Source organism: Mesoplodon mirus (genome assembly GCF_964341445.2).
Source record: "Mesoplodon mirus genome assembly, chromosome: 12".
Classification (NCBI taxonomy): Eukaryota; Metazoa; Chordata; class Mammalia; order Artiodactyla; family Ziphiidae; genus Mesoplodon; species Mesoplodon mirus.
The window spans coordinates 99,396,926-99,416,547 of NC_138988.1; the positions used below are offsets into that span (position 1 = coordinate 99,396,926).

The 19,622-nt window shown below is 36.4% G+C and overlaps 1 protein-coding gene across 1 annotated transcript in view; it reads left to right on the forward strand.

The window, feature by feature from the left end:
* Positions 1 to 19,622, forward strand: part of LOC309813177 (uncharacterized protein) — a gene marked incomplete at its 3' end in the record, with an annotated part of 262,936 nt that overhangs the window by 167,004 nt on the left and 76,310 nt on the right. The window contains 4 exon segments of the mRNA XM_082637755.1: positions 6,679 to 6,775; positions 6,779 to 6,897; positions 8,934 to 9,183; positions 14,251 to 14,414. Coding sequence (XP_082493881.1) covers positions 6,679 to 6,775; positions 6,779 to 6,897; positions 8,934 to 9,183; positions 14,251 to 14,414 — 630 coding nt within the window.

Below are 19,622 nucleotides of genomic sequence, written 5' to 3' on the forward strand. Positions count from 1 at the left end.
ATTGAGAATGATGTCTGCTGTGGGTTTGTCATATATGGCCTTTATTATGTTGAGGTAGGTTCCCTCTATGCCTACTTTCTGGAGAGTTTTTATCATAAATCAGTGTTGAATTTTGCCAAATCTTTTTTTGGCATCTATTGAGATGATCATATAGTTTTTATTCTTCAATTTGTTAATCAGGTGTATCACATTGATTGATTTGAGTATATTGAAGAATCCTTGCCTCCCTGGGATAAATCCCACTTGATCATGGTGTATGATCCTTTTAATGTGTTGTTGGATTCTGTTTGTTGAGGATTTTTGCATCTATATTCATCAGTGATATTGGTCTGTAATTTTCTTTTTTTGTAGTATCTTTGTCTGGTTTTGGTATAAGGGTGATGGTGGCCTCATAGAATGAATTTAGGAGTGTTCCTTCCTCTTCAATGTTTTGGAAGAGTTTGAGAAGGATGGGTGTTAGCTCTTCTCTAAAGAGATGTTGAGCATCTTTTCATGTGCCTGTTGGCTGTCCACATGTCTTTTTTGATAATCTGAACTTTCTTAGTTCTCATTTTCTCACCTGCAAAATGTATATAGTAACACGTGTTATCCAAAGTGCCCCTATAAATTAGCTATTATATATATATATATATATATATATATATATATATATATATATATATATATATATAATAGAGTGTGTTCAATACATAATAGCTGCCAAAAATTCTCACTTACCTTAAAAACTCTTGTCCATAAACCATTTTTTTTTCAGGGAAGTAAATGAAAGAGGATGGTCTTGTCCGCATTAAGTGGTTTGCAGCTATACGCCAGCATATGGGAAAAAACATCTCTTCAATGAATTATTGAGTTTATAGTGCTCAATGTCATGATAGCTAATTCCATTTAGAGAAAATTTATATTAATCCTAGTGACCAACATTTGTATAATTTTTTAGGTTTCACAACATTTCCATATACTGTATGTTGATGATGGGTCCCAGCCATGCTGATGGCTCCTTATTACGATGTTGGTGATTTCAAACTAATGTTTCCAGCTCTGATATCCCTTGAACTTCACTTCCATAAGTACAACAGACTATTGGGTAAATTCTCTTGGATATATCATAAGCATTTTCCATATGCAGGTCAATATGAGCTTATTGGGGGGTTTGTGTGTTTGTTTTTTGTTTTTTCATTTTTCCCTTTTCCCCATCAAGTTTTTTTTCTCATATGTTCTCCACTCAGTCACCTTTGGGTGAGTTACCTGAGCCAGAAACTTTGGGACCACTTTTGAGTCTTTTTTTAAGGCCCCATATTCAGTCTCCAAGTCTTGTTAACTGTAAGGCAATATCTCTCAAGTCCACCTATTTATCTGTCCCTCCACCTCTCTCACTCCCTTTCCCTCAAGAGGGTTACCATTGGCATTTGGCCGTGTTATGGGTTGAACTGTACCCCCTCAAACAATATGTTGAGGTTCTAAACCCTAGTACCTCAGAATGTGACCTTACCTAGAAGAGGGTCATTGCAGATGTAAGTTAAGATGAGGCGGTCCTAGAGTAGGGTGGGCCCTTAATCCAATATCGTATCCTTACATGTGAAGACACAGACACACAAAACAAAGATCGCCACGTGAAGATGGAGGCAGAGGTTGGATTTATGCTGCCACTAGCCAAGGAATGCCTGGGGCTACAGAAGCTGAAAGAGGCAAGAAAAGATCTGTCCTCTTCTATGCTCCCTCCTCCCACACCCAGAACCTTCAGGGAGAGCATGGCTCTTCCAACACCTTGACTGAGGACTTGTAGCCTCCAGAATTGTGAGAGAATACATTTCTTTTGTTTGAAATCACCCAGATTGTGGTGCTGGTAGCCCTAGGGAACTAATACAGGGTGCAAGGGTTCTTCCTTGTTTGAGGCTCTCAAACATGTTATCCAGAAACGTGTTGCCTTTTGCCACCCTTCATGTCACTGTGAACAACCAAGAACAACCACGACCATATTTCTGAGTGCAACTGTTCTGCTCTCCATTGAGTAGCACAGGGTAGGTCATCATCTAACTCATAATCTTTTCTCCCCCTGAGTCTGGACCCTCTCCACACATTTTTATCTGGCGACTGGGGCAGTGTTTCTAAACTACAAACATGGTAGCCTTCCCTGTCTCCTTCACCCTAAAATACTTTGTGGGCTATTGATGGTGGCAGAATAGAGCCCAAACTCCTTAATATGGCATGAGCTGACCAGGCCCCATCATAAGAAGGCCTCTTCTACTTCTCCAGCTTCAGCCTCTATCACTACTACTTAGTGATACAAAGACTTTCTTCACCCAGCTCAACTTACTTTCAGTTTTAGAAATGGAACTTTATTCTTCTGAGAATGACCTGTGTGATGGAATGCCCTCCCAGCTTTTCTACCTACACCCTCACTCTCATTTGTCTAATTCCTCTTGACTTGACAGATCTTAAGATTTGGTCGTATACAAATTCTTAAGGACTCATTCACTGAAGAAGAGAGTTTAAGAATGAATTCCATGCTTTTTTTTCAAAGCAATCTTGGTCTTTTTTTTATTATTATTACACTGATGGATCATAGAAATCTTGTTTGATTTCAGGTCTCTATAAGGACTGGGCATGGAAGGGGGTTATATGTGTGTCATACGAAATGTGGCTGAAGTTCAGAGAAATAGTTTTCATTTAATAGCTGAATACTGGATGACCTCACCATTCTTCTCACCCTCTGGCAGCTCACCCCGTGAGCGATAGAGGAGCTGCCTGCACGAATGGAGGAGTAGCTGCTAGCCTCAATGTGATTTTGCAATGATCTGTGTGCTCTATGTCTGCCTTCATAACCAACAAATCAATTCCCACTATACGTATTACACACCCCAGTGGCAGAGGCCATTTATTATCCTTTTGATGATCATACTCTTTGTACATAACCAAGAAAGATTACAGAGGAAGGAAAGAACAGTTGAAATGTGGATGAAGATATTGTACTATGGCACTGCATTTCATAGTGTGTCTTGCATACAAGAATGAAAAAGACACTTTCTTTCAAGACAATTTGGAAACATGGATGCAGAATCGTCCTTTGAATGAAATCTATTTTAAGAACAATATATGGAGAGAGCATTGTGATGCAGTTTTATATCGGTGCACATTTAGATTTCAGGTGCAAGTTCAAAATGATTAAGAGAGAAGGACTCATTTTCTTGTCATTCGGGAATTGTTTATAAGGCTATAATTGACTAGCTGTGTTCGACTAATGAGCCTTTTGATACATCCTTTTATTTGGCATCATCTTTCATCAACTGATTCTTTTATAAATTTCTAACTTTGCAGTATCCAGTTTTTTAAACTCTAAATGATTGATGCCAAGGTTTTCCTAATTCTTTAAATCCAGATGCTATAGTTACTATCGTTAAACAAATAAAAGCAAATACTGAATTGTGTTGACTAGGTGCAAGAAAATTGAATATTTTGAATTAGATATAAATGGTACACAGTGAAATTCTGGTGTTATTTATCCTAAATCAAACACCCCATAAACAAATAACGTGGATCTGAATGTAGATGGGAAACATTTTATCAGTGAAACTAATGGTAAAAGTATGACTTGATAGTGGGTTCTGTGCATAAATATTTAAGCTGCTTAGTCAATAGATGAAAAGAACAGTGGAAATTTCCAAAGGTCAAAGAAGCTACTGTCTTTTCTGTTTTGCATCATTTGAGATTTTCCAGTTTTTTGCTAACAACACAATGCCAAATCTGTGTTTGATTTTGTCTTCTCTTTGAAGAGGCAAAACAGTGACAGAATAATTAACTGAAGAGGAGATCATGCACAGAATATTTTCCTTTTAGCAGTGTAGAAAGTCCTGGGTTTCATTTCACATGATGGTAAACGTAATAAAGTATTCTGGAATCCTTCTTTAAGAGAGTCAGTCTCCTGACAATTTTACCGTTGGTAAACCAAAGCCTCTTGGGGGTCTGTTTCCTGTTTAACTATTCCTCATTTGAATAACTGAAAAGTATGCTTAGTAGAAAGCCGGCACACGGTTTTCAGTTAGATGATGCTCTACACCTTTATCGAAAAATACACACAAGAACCACCAAAATAAATTGTCAATGTCAAGTTCAGTGCCTTATTAGCCCTGTGCAAACCAAAAAGCTAAAGTCATGGATTGGTATTTTAAAGGGAATAATGGGTTTTCTTTTACTTACTCTTGTTAGTTTTTTGCTTTTCTTCTCTTTCCCTCCCAAAGACTCTTGTTTCTATTATTTAGCTTCTTTTGGTGATAAAAGGTCATTATGTTTGATAGTCTTCAGAGAGAGATGAGCTTTTGTATATAAAATCTTTGGAATCTGTCTATGAATTCCATCTCTGTTAATGTTCCTACAATGCCTTGAACTGCTGTGGTTAGTCACTAAGCCACTGAACTACTTACTATGGTACCAGCTTCTCCTTTGGCAATGTGTTTGTAATCAGGACTATTTTTGGTTGAGGAATTTGCTGAATTATTCTAGAATAGAATTAGACAAGTTAGTCTGGGAACTTGGAGCCTAGTTCTTATAAAGATCAATTACTGGTTTAATAAAGCTGACATTTTATTAAACCCATGATAGTATATACCAATGATATTTACAGTTTTAATTAAATAACAAATATATGCGTGTCCATGTTTAAATCTCTTTAAACAAAAGAACCATATAATCATTTAGACAGATCTCATACATTTCTTGGGCTTGATGGAAAGCTAGCTTATTTCAAAGTAGCTCTGCTAAATATAGGAAGACAAAATGAGGGAGAAGCAGACTATTGAGTGTTTATTATTTTGTGATCGTAGCCCAGGAATAGCTCTGTTCAGAGTGTTTTATACCTGTTAACTGAGTTGTCATATTGACCCTGGAATGTTGGTACTATTCTCATCTCCTTTGTCCATATAAGGAAACAAAGGTGTAGAAAGGAATTTCATACCCAGACAGTCAGATTCTAGAGCTTGTACTTCAGTCACTAAGCTATGGTAACTCTACTGAATACTCACTGCACCTAATCATGGGAATGGGTAGGGAATGAGTTCTGTCCCTACAGATGTTTTCAGATAGCCTCTTCATCTTTTTTCTTACAAACTGTTATTTTATTTTATTTTAGCCTTTTTCTTTGAACAGCTTTATTGAGATATATAATTCATTTACCATACCATTTGCCTATTTAAAATGTACAATTTAAAGTTTTTAGGATATTCACACTAGTGCAACCATCACCAGAGTCAACTTTACAATATCACCCCCAAAAGAAACACAGTACCCATGCACACTGATGATTCTTTCTGCTTCAGGCCCCAACCCCTCCTTGTTTTTTTTTTGCAAACAATTTTAGAAACTTTGAAAACATCTCTTGCCATCGACACAAAACAGAGAGAGGAAACCAGAGCTAAATCAGAATAACTGTATGTAGCTCTTTCATGTTTAGTTTCAACAGAAATGTCAGTATTGTGTTAAAGAATACAAGAGTTCTTAAGTTTTGAATTCTCATTCATATGTTTTTAGTGGTATGTTAATCACTCATTTCAATTTTCAACCTGAAATAGTTAACTTTGAACAAATTATATGCCAATAATTAAAGCTAATCTTAATAAAGAGGGATCATTGTGAGTAGGTGAGGTAAGCAGGACTATGGTATAGATTTTAAAGATTAAAAAAAGTTTCCTGTTTATAATAATTTATTTTCATATTTCTTTAAAAAATGTAACACACACATAACATAAAATTTACCATGTTTTTTTACTTTATTTTACTTTTTTAAAAATTTATCATCTTAACCATTTTAAGTGTACAGTTCAGTTGTGTTGTGTATTCACATTGTGGTTCAACCCATTTCCACAACTTTTTCATCTTGTAAAACTGAAACTCTGTACCATTAAATAGCTCCCCATTTCCCCTTCTCCCAGATCCTGGCAACCACCATTCTACTTTCCGTGTCTCTGAATCTGACTCCTCTGGGCACCTCCTATAAGTGGAATCACACAATATTTGTCTTTTTATGACTGGCTGACTTCATTTAGCAATAATGTCCTCAAGGTTCATCCATGTTGTAGCGTGTGGCAGAATTTCCTTCCTTTTTTTTTTTTCCTTCCTTTTAAGGCTAATAATATTCCACTTGATGGACAGTTAGGCTTTTTCCACCTTTTGGTTATTATGAATAATGCTGCTATGAACATAGGCGTACGAATATCTGTTTGGGATCCTGCTTTGAAATCTTTTGGATAAATACCCAGAAGGAGTATTGCTGGATCATACGGTAGTTGTATTTTCTAAATTTTTGAGAGCCTGCCATACTGTTTTCCATAACAATTATATCATTTTACATTCCCACCAACAGTGCATAAGAGTTCCAATTTTTCCACATTCTCATCAACACTTGTTATTTTCTGGCTTTTTTTCTTTCTTTCTTTTTGATAGTAACCATTTTAATAGGTATGAGGAGATATCTCCTAGTGGTTTTGATTTGCATTTCCATATCCATGTATTTTTATGTTCCCCTTTAGTAATCCATTATAGCAAAAAGGAACATAGCTAGTTTGAGTCCCAGGTAGCTCAGAAGTAATTTCATTCAATTTTACTTTCACTATGTCTTTATTATTATTCTCAAAATATCTTTTGGTTGTATTTAAGCTCAGAATTTATCTATTATTTCGTTGTTTGTAGCTGTTCTTCAGTAGCTGATAGTACTGGATCTAGAGAATTCTTCAAGCATCTCTATTTTGTGCTGGCGTCAGTGTTTTCAGAACTTCAGTTCACTCAATGACAAAGCCAGGGCTTCTGGTACATTATCTGGCTGACGGCTTCTCTCTGGTTCCTGAGGCTCTACCTGCATTACCTCAGCCAGTGGCTTTTCCTCCAGGCCATTTCAATTCCTGTCACAAAGTGAGTGCTTTCCCCTGACAGTCAAAGGAATGCATTTTCATCTTGAGAGGCCAAATGAAAGTAAAAAACTCCTCTCCTGTCCATTTACCATAAGACCTAAAATGCAGGTATGATTTGAGAAGACAAAAATGTCTTTATCTAAGAGCAGGAATGTCTATTACAGTTATATTCTCATTTTGGGCCTGTATATACAAATACTTAACCGGTACATCAATATTTATTTAAAATTTAGCAGATCCAACTATGTTCTAATATCTGAGCAGAATCCAAAAAGGAATTTAGCAACAATATTTTATCCTATTTTGATTTTATCAGAGTGACTTAGGCTGAAGGTATTTTAGAAGTAATATAAGTATGATTTATCACCTATACTCAGAGAAGCAAAAATTGCTTCTTCTGCAAAATGATTGAATTCAAACAATTACTGAACTCAAGCCCAGGCAGCTTTCTGGGCCATTATCCTCTGGAAAAAGATGACACTTTAAAGGTTATCTCTCCATAAACATGATTCCAGAGACACTATAGATAGACCAACAGATAGATATCAATACAAGTAAAATTCATTTTCTCAAATGTAGATGGTACGGATAAAAATAAAGATGTGTGTACATTTTCAATTAAGAAGGTTGCAAACTATTTTAAGACATTTTGAGAAGAAATATGTGTGTGTTATACATACACACATACAGTTTTTGATCATCTTTTGTAATTAAATCACAAATATCTGAATATATTATAGAATATGCAACTTTAAATATACTAAATAACTGTATCTTCATGACAGAATTTTATATAGCTGTTATATTCCTTTCTTCCCTTCTTTTTCTTTGCTCTTTCTTTGTTTCTTTCTTTTGTGTGAGAGTTTCTAAAGCAGAAAGGATAAATATTATATGCTTGGGCTAGTTGCTTTTTGCTATTTGCTCTCTTACGTCTTCAATAGAAAAGGAAGCTCTATCTTTATTGGTTGTTAATGAAATGAGACTGCAAAAAAATATCCTGGTAGCTCAGCTTATTCAATTTCTTAAGCAACAGAGGACCTAATACATTAGGATGTTTTGTTGACTATTGCCTAGTTCCGCAGGCTCGAATCATACATTAGCTCCATGTCACACTGTAGTTATGAGACATGACAATAGCTACAGCAACAGTGAGCATTTTTTCTACTTTTACTCTGTTAGGTCCTCTGCTAAGAAATGTACACACCTTATTTTATTTGATATTCACAACAGCCTAAGAACAAAGCATAGAAACTACCTTCAGAGCAAAGGTCAAGGAATGGAATAAATGAAGAACTCTTTTTAGTAGAGAGCTGATAAGCTGATAAGGACTCTTTTTAGTAGAGAGCTGAGATGCACAAGCAGCATTAACTACAAAATAGCTTTACAAGGCTGAAACACAGGGGATGGAAAAATTAGAGTCAACAAAGGCTCACTTTGCATGGAAAGAGGGTGCCAAAGTCTGGGTGAAGGCTGCTTGAATTACTGGGCTCACCTTGGAGTCAAGCCTTAGGTCAAGTTGTCCCTTTAGATGTTTTTGTTGTCAGCAGTGTTGTTGTATTTAGGGCATCTAACTAGAGGAATCACAAACAAAATTAATCAGTGATGTCAAAACTCTGGAGAACTATGCGATTTATTTATATTTCTGATTTCTGTTAGAGATTGAGTCATTACTAAGTCCACTGATATACTTTGCATTTCAAATAGACTATTAATGAGTATGTGTGACCTGCTGGGCAGTTCTTAGTCTAAAGAATGCTCTGCTCAGTGGATCAAAGTGATATCCTTTCTATGATGGCATATGAAATTTATAAGAACAATGAGCAAGGTAGAACTTGCCTTTTCCTCAAAAGTGAGCAGTTGAGGAGTTTCTAAGGAAAAGATGAAGACTTCTAACACTTAATTTTGGGGTACTATTAAGTGTCAACTTTTCTCTACAAAAAAAAAGAAAGCATTTCGTTCTGTAAAGTGTTTTGTATATGCAGCATTTTATAGAATTCTTCTCCTTTGCACACGTGTGATTGCTTTGTTTTCCCATAGATTCCATTTTTCCCTCCTCACAGTTGAGCTCTGCTACCCAAGCTCTTTAGTTCGCATCGGAGAAGAGTTGCTTGTTGTGATGCGGCCTTTAATGCTGAATGCAATGGTACTTCCCTTGGTTCTGATCAGATGGGGCTGTCAGGTACTGTTTGCCTTCTGCCCTGATGTCCTGTCAAAGTTAATCATCACCATGGGACTATGGACAGTTCTGGACCCACTGGCAGTGTTTATTGTGGATACTGTCCTGGGGGTAAGTCAAGTAAAATAATCGGGACATGAGTTCTTGACATAGAATGTAACGTTAGTGCACAAATCAGTTAACACGGGAAGTTTCAATAGTGATGTACAATTCAATATTCATCTTAAATTGAAATTATTCATTTTTTTCATAATAAAAAATGTGGATGTCTAATATAATCATTTTAAGTGTAATTTTAACTATGTTAAAGAAACACTTGCAAAATAGTTAGAAAATAATGTTGGAGATCAAATCCAAACTAACTGGTACATTTTCAATATTATTACAAAGAAGCTTTCTTTTGTAACATTTTTTGGTAACTTTTTTTTAATATTAAGGATTTTCACAGCCAAACTTTATAAAAAAGTAATCGTACAATAGTTCCTTTAATTTGTTAGGTTATTTATTTCCTTTTGATGTAATACTCTTTCATAATAGATATACTCAAGAAGAAGAATAAGAACTTTTTAAACAACTCTAAGTAATAAATAATTTTAAAAATTACTCCTTAAGCATTTATTTTGACATTTGTGATGTTTATGAAATGACAAAATGGTGCATCTTCACTCTAAAATATATAGTTTTAGGACTTCATAAATAAGAATGATGTATTAACATATGATTACGTATAAAAATGCTAATAATGATTCTAAATCAAATATTCATTTGTAAAACTATCTAAAATTATGTAATAATTTTCCTTAACTGGTGTAGTTCTTCTTTTAAGAAGAAAGGTTTCCAACCACTATATATGTGTTTAGACTATATTCACTGTGCCTAGCAGATCATAGGGATGGGATTTTTGATGGACTCTGCGTATTAACAGTATTTGAAATGGGTTCTACCATTAATCATGTTCTCTTAGAACTGAAGACCAAATTGCTATCCACGCCACATCCATGAAAATGTGGTGCTGTGGTAGGCAGTTAGGATCAGCAAAGCCTGCTGCTCTTTTATTTCTATCTCTCAGGCCGTGCTACGCTATAAGAGTGTGTCTCCAACTTTAATGTGCTTGCAAGTCACCTGGTGATCTTATCAAAATACAAATTCTGATTCAGCAGGTGGGGCCTGAAATTCTGCATTTTAACAGACTCCTAGATGTTGCCAAGGATGCTGGTCCTATGGACCAAATCACACTGTGACAAGGTGATAGACCTTCTACTGAGAAGCTGTCTCCTTTCCCTTGGCTGTTTGCTAGGCTGGCTTTCACTTGCTCAAGGTTCCTGGGCTGCTCTCAACAAGACTGGGGTTCTTGATGTACTGAATCCACTAATGACTTTTTTTTTTTTTTTTTTTTTTTTTGCGGTATGCGGGCCTCTCACTGTTGTGGCCTCCCCCGTTGCGGAGCACAGGCTCCGGATGCGCAGGCCCAGCGGCCATGGCTAACGGGCCCAGCCGCTCCGCGGCATATGGGATCCTCCCAGACCGGGGCACGAACCCGTATCCCCTGCATCGGCAGGCGGACTCTCAACCACTGCGCCACCAGGGAGGCCCACACTAATGACTTTTTAGGCCTTGTGTGAGAATTCTGACTTTTTATTTCGGAGTGGAATGACCTCTGCTTAGAAACTGCAGACAAATGTGACAGTTGACCCTGCAACCATGTAGGTCATTTTAATATTATCAAAACAAACTAAAAGCAGTGAACATCAAGCCTACCAATGTACCTAGCTTCTAGTCTCCCTGCCAAGGAAAATTTGTCAGTGCTTGGAAGACTTGTTTTCAAGTTCTAACCTGTGACCACCCTTGAAGCCTCAGTACCATGGACCACCTTGATGACAGGTCAGAAGAGGGAGCCTTGTCAGTCAGAAGTGGTCGTGTTTTCTACCCCATCCTAAGTTCCTTCACCCCTCTGATTAGACTCCAGGTTCATAAGGACAAGACTGTGCCATCAAGCTTTGTTGAGCAGGAGATGTAGAGAGGGATGCTGTCCACATTCCAGTAGGACCATAGCCCATCGCCTCTCACAGTTCCTCCTGGGGCCAGTTTGGTCCTATTGCAACACCACACGGGAAGCCATCTGGGGAGGATGAGCCACTGTCTTTTATGATCTTCTGAGATCTCCTCATAAGGAAACTCTGCAGCTCTCCTGGAATGGGTTTCCTTCTTCCAGACAGGTCCCCTAGAGAGATTACTAGCTGAATAGTCCACTGTGTCAAAGGCAGCTGACAAAATGAGCTGTCTTAATTTACTCTGGGGCCTCTGATGTCATCTACAGGAAAGTAACCTCTAGCAGGGCCATCTCCGAACCAGCTCAGAAGTCCGTAACCTGACGGAAGCTGACTTGGATTCTAATAGATGAGTGTAACACCCATATCTTTCTCCACTTGGAAAGAAAAGCTTGACGGCTTGTTCCCGGTCTGCACAATATTCAATCTCTAGTTAGAATCCATCATGTTTCATTGCCGATGACATCCACTTTTGCTGTCTTTAAGAAAACTCGAAAGCTGCATGTGATCCACAGATCATCAGCATTGGAGTCCATACTTGGATACTCTCACCAGTTGAATAAAAATGTGTGTTTTAACCTGCTCTACAGTGATGAACAGCACCCTGAAGTTTGAGAAGAACTGCTCTAAAGCAGTGGTTCTTAAAATTAGGTCCCTGGACAAACAGCATTAGTTTCACCTGGGAACTTAGCAGAAATGCAGAATCTCAGGCCCTGTACCTCACTCACTCTTGAGGCAAAAACTCTGGGAATGGGGTCAGCCTCTGAAGGGGCTTTGAGTTTTAACAAGACTTCCAGATGACTTTCATGCTTATTAAAGTTGGAGAGCTACTGCTCCGCATGGCATCATGGTTATCGTAGTTTGAATGTCACTAATGAAATTCAGGTTGCCCGAGCTCATACCTCCAATTCTTTCAGCACTTCCTTCTAGCAGGTAAAGCTCAGAATCATCTGTGTTTGATCGCAGTTGGCTGGTCAGGAGAGATGCTACCTAATTTCACTAATAATTTTTGTCTTGGATCCATTTTTTTTCATGGAAATCTAAAGGATATATGGCAGGTGGAATGATTTGAGGCTGAAGCATTGATTGGCTCTTGATGTTGCTGATAACAGTTTGCCTGTCTCTCAGTTTGCTGATTCAGAGGTTGACAATGCATTCCCCTGACCCCCATCCATGATACTATGCTCAGTAATTCCACTGGGTTCATAAATTCATTCTCTCACTGAGCCTTTGTCTAGATAAAAAGTAGGGAAAAGAATTGCTGTCAGCGATATGACGTTGGATCAGTCAACCTCTCCAGTCTTTAATTTCCTCAATGAATTACAAAACAGTAAGAATACTCATAAATAGTAACACCTACCTTACTCATTTCACAGTTTGTTGAGAGATTCAAATGAGAGACCATCTGGGAAGAAACTGGAAAATCTAAGGCATCTTACATATAAAACAAACCAGCAGGAGGATTATAATGAAGTGATGATACTTATGCTCTGTGAATGATACACGACGTAACCACCACTGCCCCAGTGGTCCAAGCAGGAACTTGCAATCTAGTTGGGGAATCAAAATATTCAGTGTGTGATCAATACCATTTGGGAGGTGTATGGCTCATTCCCTTATATCCTTTAGGTCTTTGCTCAAATAACACCTTTTCGGTGATACCTTTTCTGATCAAAATGTTTAATAACAGCTCATTGCTCCTATATGTTTTTCCTGCTTTACAGTTTTCCTCAAAATATCATTCTCTAATATACCATGCATGTTACTTCATCTTACTTACATGTTTACTATCATTTGCTTTCCACCCCTATCCCCACTTCAATGTAAGTTCCGAGAAGGTAGGGCTTTTATATACTCTTATTCACTCTTTTATCTTCAGAGCTTAATGATGCTTAGTAGGCATTCAATACCATACATGTGGGTCAGATGAATGATTAGCAGCTATTGATTAGATTATGTTATCAGCATCAAACATATATCATTTTTTGTCTGTTTCATCAGCGAATCCCATGTCTATGTCTTTATTTTTCAAAAAGTAGCAGAAGGTAAGATATGGAATAGGAGAAATACATGGTAACCCTTACAGATCTGCTGCCTAAAATCCTAGCAACAAGCTCACATTTTGCATGGTAAACCGATTAACAAGTAGAGAGCATAAGAATAAAAGCTCTGAAGTGGTGATGGAAGAAGCAGTCGAGAGTCAGAACATCTGAATTCTATCACTGCCCAATCACTAACGGATATTTTGGTGTAGGGAAAATACACATTAACCTATCTAGGATTCTGTTTTTATCTGTACCTGTGTACTGTGGATTAGTTTTAAACATGCCCTACTAAACTATATTTATATAACTGTCAGTTTAAAAAGTAGAGAAATTCTTCTTTCTCTCTTACATTGGGGAAAAAAAGCCTTATTTACATTTATATGGCATATGACTTACACTTGAGATCATACGCTTGAGATCATGAGAGTCATAATTAAAGAACATTCATATTTTATAAACTCAAAGGTCAAAGATGTCATATGGCAATGTCTTAGGCACATAGCATTTTATATTTGCTTTTAAAGACCTCATTGCCTTGTATTTATTTCTAACCCAACATATAATATGGTTTTCCTTGTCTAAAATAAAGACTTATTATTAAATTGACCTAATGTAAACGTTGGTTTTCAAGGTCACATTAAGTAGCTTGATAAATTTTATAAGTTTCTAAAATAAGCCATCTGTTTCATGCATAGAACAAATAAAATTCCTTTCAAATCTGCTTCAGAGAGAAAAGAATCTTTCCACCATCATATTTAACTTCTTCATATCTTGTGCTCATTAAATTCAGAAGTTAATAGTACATAAATAAAACATGGCTTTTACTTTATAGATTGCATGTAGAGTGCACACATTTAAACGCCTATAGGGAAAATGAGAAAATCCTGGGAAACCAACCATGCAAATCCAGTCTTTTTCTTCCTGCAGCTGAAGATCTGATATCTTCAGCACCTTGAAAATGTAATTTAAAAACAAATTATACTCTCAGATGGTCTTTGTGTATTTAAATTAATTTAACTTGATGATCAGTGTTTTCACCCTTATTTTATTTATTTATTTTTTAAATTTGTATCTTCTTTTGTCAGCAGCTTTCACATGATGGGGAGACTCCTGTAGCTGATGCAGCAAAGCTGTACTGGATGTTTGAAAAAACCATGCAATCAGGAATCCTTGGTGTGGTGCTCATGGTGCTACTTTACGTGCCCCTGTTCATCATTTCATCTTTGATTTTATATTTGTATTGTCTCAGGTAAGGTGTTTCAGTGGTTCCATTCCTCAGAGTGTTCAGCCTCCAGCCTTGTTGTTCTATGACTGGGCTGTGAGAAGATAGTTGAAGAAGTTAGAACCACATCTCCACGTCAAAGGCAGAAATCTCTTTCTTGTGTGTTTACTCTCATGAAGACCAGCGGGGAAATTACTTCTTTTGGAGAAATTTTTTCTCCATTATAGGGAGAACTAATTTTGCTCTAAATCATTGTACTTGTCTCTTCAAACTAAGGACCTACAGGAAACAAGGAGTAATACACAATGATACACAATGACATTCTGGGAAATTTCCTGGAAAGCTTGTCTAAACTTGTCTTTTCCTCATTCTTCTAACTCACTTTCTCCTCTCTCTCCCCACCCCTGCCAAAATCACCACTAGGAGAATCCTCCTTCAACTTTGATCTTGAATATCATTGAGTATGGCTTGACAGGTCATTAATTTAACAAGCAAAATATGTGGGTGAAGAAAAACAAGAAAAGTAACAAATATAAGGCAGTATAAAAAGTGCTAGGAAGACTTTTCTCTCTGTTGATGGTTTCCTTTGCTGTGCAGAAGCTTTTTATTTGGATACAGTCCCACTTGTCCAATTTTATTTCTGTTGCCTGTGCTTTTTAAAAGTCATTTTTATATCCATGAAATTATTGCCAAAACCAATGTCATGAAGCTTTCCTCCTAAATTTTTTTAAAAGAAATTTTGCAGTTTCAGGTCTTATACTTGTCTTTAATCTATTTTGAGTTGATTTTTGTGGATGGTTTTATATAGGGTTATTTTTTTGCATGTGGATATCCAGTTTTCCTAACACCATTTGTTGAAGAGACCATACTTTTCCCATTGTGTACTCTTGGTACCTTGTTAAAGATCAGTTGATGAGCATGCATTTATTTCTGGACTCTCTAGTCTGTTCTATTGCTTTGTTGTATGTATTTATGCTAGTACCATACAGTTTTCATTATGTAGCTTTGTAATATAATCCAGCAATTCCACTTCTGGAGATTTATTCAAAAAATTAAAATCAGGATCTCAAAGAAATATTAGCACTCCCATTTTTATTGCAGCAATATTCACAATAGCCAAGCTGTAGAGATAATTTAAATGTCCATTAGCAGATGAATGGGAAAAAATTGTGGTATATACTTACAATGGAATATTGTTCAGCCTTAAAAAAGAAGGGAATCCTGAATTATGTAACAACATGGATGAATCTTGAGGACATTATGCTAAGTGAAATAAGCCAGTCATCAAAGGACAAATACTGCATGATTCCACTTAAAGGAGATATCTAAAAAAGCAAAGTCACAGAAGCAGAGAGTAGAATAATGGTTGTCAAGGGCTGAGGAAAGGAAGAAATAGGAAGTTGATATTCAACAGACATAAAGTTTCAGTTATGCAATATGATTAAATTCTAGAGATCTGCTATACAATACTGTGCCTATAACTGACAATACTATACTGTGCACTTAAAAAATTGTTGAGGGTAGATTTCATGCTAAGTGTTTTACATAATTAAAAAAAAAGTGCTAGGAAGAGGTCAACATAGGAGTCTCTGGGAGCATAGAGGAAAGGAACCAACCCAGGTCTGGAGGTGCATAGGGACAGTAGCCAAGAGCTTCAGTTGAAATATAACACTTGAATAAGTTTGAAGGTTTAATATAATTTAGCTAGAAGAAAAACAAGCATGTTTGCAGGTGAAGGAAAGAGGTATAAGAACATATTGTTATGAGAAAATATATTTGTCAAATCAAAAGTATTTTAATATGGCTGGAGTATAGGATATAGGGTGAGGGCAGTTGGCTGAGTTGAAATTAGAAATATAGTCAAGGACCAGATGAGAAAAGTCTTGAATATTGTGTCCTGGAGCTTGATTTTTTTCTAATGATAAAGTGCAAATATTGAAAGATTTTAAATATCTTTAACTTTAGGAAGATCACTCTGCTCATAGAAGAGAAGATGAGATTTAATAGTGACCAGGTTGAAAGCAGGAACGTCTAGTTAGAAAGCTATCTTAATAGTTTAGGCAAAGAGTATCAAAAGCCTTAACTAAAGAGAATGAATGACACAGGAAATGGACAGTCAAGCCATATCAAGAAATGGCTATGTGACCCAATATAACTACTGGGCTCATTGGAAGGTGAAGGAAAGGATAATATTTAGTAGAGCCTTAAGTTTTGGAGTTGGGCAGATGGGTAGATGACTGTAGCATTCCTAGAGATAGGACACAGAGAGTAAACATTTAGAGGAGATAATTGGTTAAATTTTCCCTCAGATTGGCCTTGAGATATCTTTGATATTGACAAGGGAAAATATATCATAAGACATTAGTATAGATGAGTATAGAGCTCAGAGAAAACAATATATAGACTACAGATTTGGGTGGAGGAAGCCTTGAGTTTCATTGCTTTGTAGGGTAGAGGCTAGATTGCAGTGGGCTGAGTGAAGGACATGGAGTCAAGACTTACCACCAATTCTTTTCACAAAACCATGATGCAAATGGAGAGTGGTTGGAAAAAAGTTTTTTAAAAAGAGTGGCTTTTAATATGGGTGTGGTTTGAATATATTAATATGCCTATATGAAAATTCTAAAAGAAGGAGAAATATGGAGGATGTCTAAGCAAGGGAGGATGATTGATTGAGCAAGGTCTCTGAAGACCCTAGGTTGAGTACATGTGATGACAAACCTTGGATTTAGGGAAAAAAGTCTTATCTCTTGATGTGATAGGTAAAGAGATAAAGACAATTGCAAATGCAAGCACATTTGATAGCCATTATTATTTTCTATGAAATGGGAGGTGAATTCACTCCTTAAGTTTTCCTTCAGTAGACTGATCATTCTCTGATGGGGCCCTTTGGTCACTAACATAGGGGTAGTAAAGTTGCCTAATTGTCAGGGGATCCATGTTGTTTAGGCACAGTCTTGGTTTATATTTGGACATGTCAGAAGCACTGCATGTCATCTTTCCTGAGCACTTACATTCCTTGGGAAGGGAAGAAAGTCTTCCGTGATCATTCAGTTTTCATTTGATCACTAACTTGTCATGTAGCCTTAGGCAATGATGTTCACTTGCTGGATTTTAGGCACTTTCTTGTGTAACACGTATGTGTAGATCTTACAAGAGGCTCTACATGAAGTGTAACTCTACTACTTAATATGACTAGAGTTTCCTAGAGGAGTTAAAGAAATAAAATAGTGTATCATGTTGTTTAGAATTTTGTAGGATTAAAAAAATGATTGGGTCACGGTAGGTCTCCTTCATTCCCATATCACTATATCTCTTCTCACTTAAAATAAGATAAATGTTTACAATGATGCTTTGCTTGCTCCAAAGTCTACATTTTTATTATCAAGAGTACTTGTAAAGTATAAAAAAATGCAAGCACAGAATTTATGCACCAAATAACTGGGATTTAATCTTTTGCTACCTAAACAAATAGTTGTTTGCTTTAAAATAAAACAGAAATATTACCCCATGGGGAAGGGTTGATAGGAGGAGTGAGAAGATCTGTAATGGAGGAAGAAATGGTTAAGGGAAGAGAAAGTGTCCAGACATCATAGAGAATGAAACTAAAACAAAATTCAGGAGGAATAAACAAGTTTTGTTCACTCTTTTCCCCCAGCCACTCACTGTCTTTGTGCTTAACCTGTCTTGTCAGAACTAGGCATGCTTAGTAACTGTAAGCAGATTTTGTTTGTATTTTAGAAGTAGATGCTCTTAAGAGCCCTTTGGATGATGATAAATTTACAGTTGTATCCAATAGGGAAAATACCTGTATTTTCCATACGAATAAATAAAGTCACTCCAACATGTCTGCTGAATAATTCTCTCTTTACTGATATTTATAAACTATCTTTTTCTGAGATGGTGGAAAGCAGGGCAGCCCAACTCTTCTATGAAGTAAGCACTGTCACCATCAGAGGCATCTGGTCAATGAAATGGGGTTTTGCTCTGACATAAAAGTAGGCAAAGAGACACAGAAATCATAAGAACTCATCTCAGTGAAAAATCCCAATATGGATCTGTGCATGTTGACTGATTTAGGTTAGCACTCCTAATCCAGATGTTAAAGCAACAGTCCTAACTCTTCCGGGCTTTTGAATCAGTGCTGTCAAAATGTGATAACACTGCTGGCATAAAAGAAGTACAAAGAAGATCAAGGCTGTGGTGCAGGATGTTAATAGAGCATTTTGTCTAGCTCTGGGCACTAGAAGCTCCACATTATGGGGACTGGCTGTGTAAGCTCCAGATTGGACCCTATTGAGTTTGGCTGATTGAATCTTATTTCTCCAAGAGCCTGAATAATTTCTTGCTGAAGTGTTTCTACAGAAAAATTCTCACTTTCCATAGCTCTAGCAGAAGAATTGACCAGGATGCTGGTTCCTTGCCACTGTGCAAGGAGGTTCTTGAGCTGGGTGTAATTACTTTGACTGGATTTTGTAGCTGTAAAAAAAGCATTGATCTCTTTAATGGTTTTCCTTATTATAGTAAGGATATGTTATTTAGTAAAAAAAAATTGAAACTACTGAAAAGAATCAAAAAATAAATTAAAAGCATCAGTAATCTCACCATCGAAACAAAGCATTGTTAATCTTTTGATAAATTTATTTCAGTCTTTTCCTGTGTATATTTATTTTTACAAAGTTGAAATTGTACTGTAAGTATAACTTTATATGTTGATTTTTATGTTTGTTTTTGTTTTTATAAATTGAAGTATAGTTAATTTATAATGTGTTAGTTTCAAGTGTATAGCAAGTGATTCAGTTATACATATATATATATATATTTCAGATTATTTTCCATTATAGGTTATTAAAAGATATTGAGTCGAGTTCCTTGTGCTATACAGTAGGTCTTTGTTGTTCATCTATTTTATGTATAGTAGTGTGTATATGTTATCCCAAATTCCTAATTTATCCCCCCCACCTCTCGTTATCCTCTTTGGTAATCATAAGTTTGTTTTCTATGTCTGTGAGTCTATTTCTGTTTTGTAAATAAGTTCATTTGTATCATTTTTAGATTCCACACATAAGTGATGTCATATGATATTTTCTTTCTCTGATACATGTTGATTTCAAACTTAAAGTTATATCATATTTTCATGTTAGTTCACTAACATACAATGCCTATACAATATTTTATACCATATAAGAAGTATAAAATATTTAAATATTGCTTTATTCCTGGACAATAGATTAT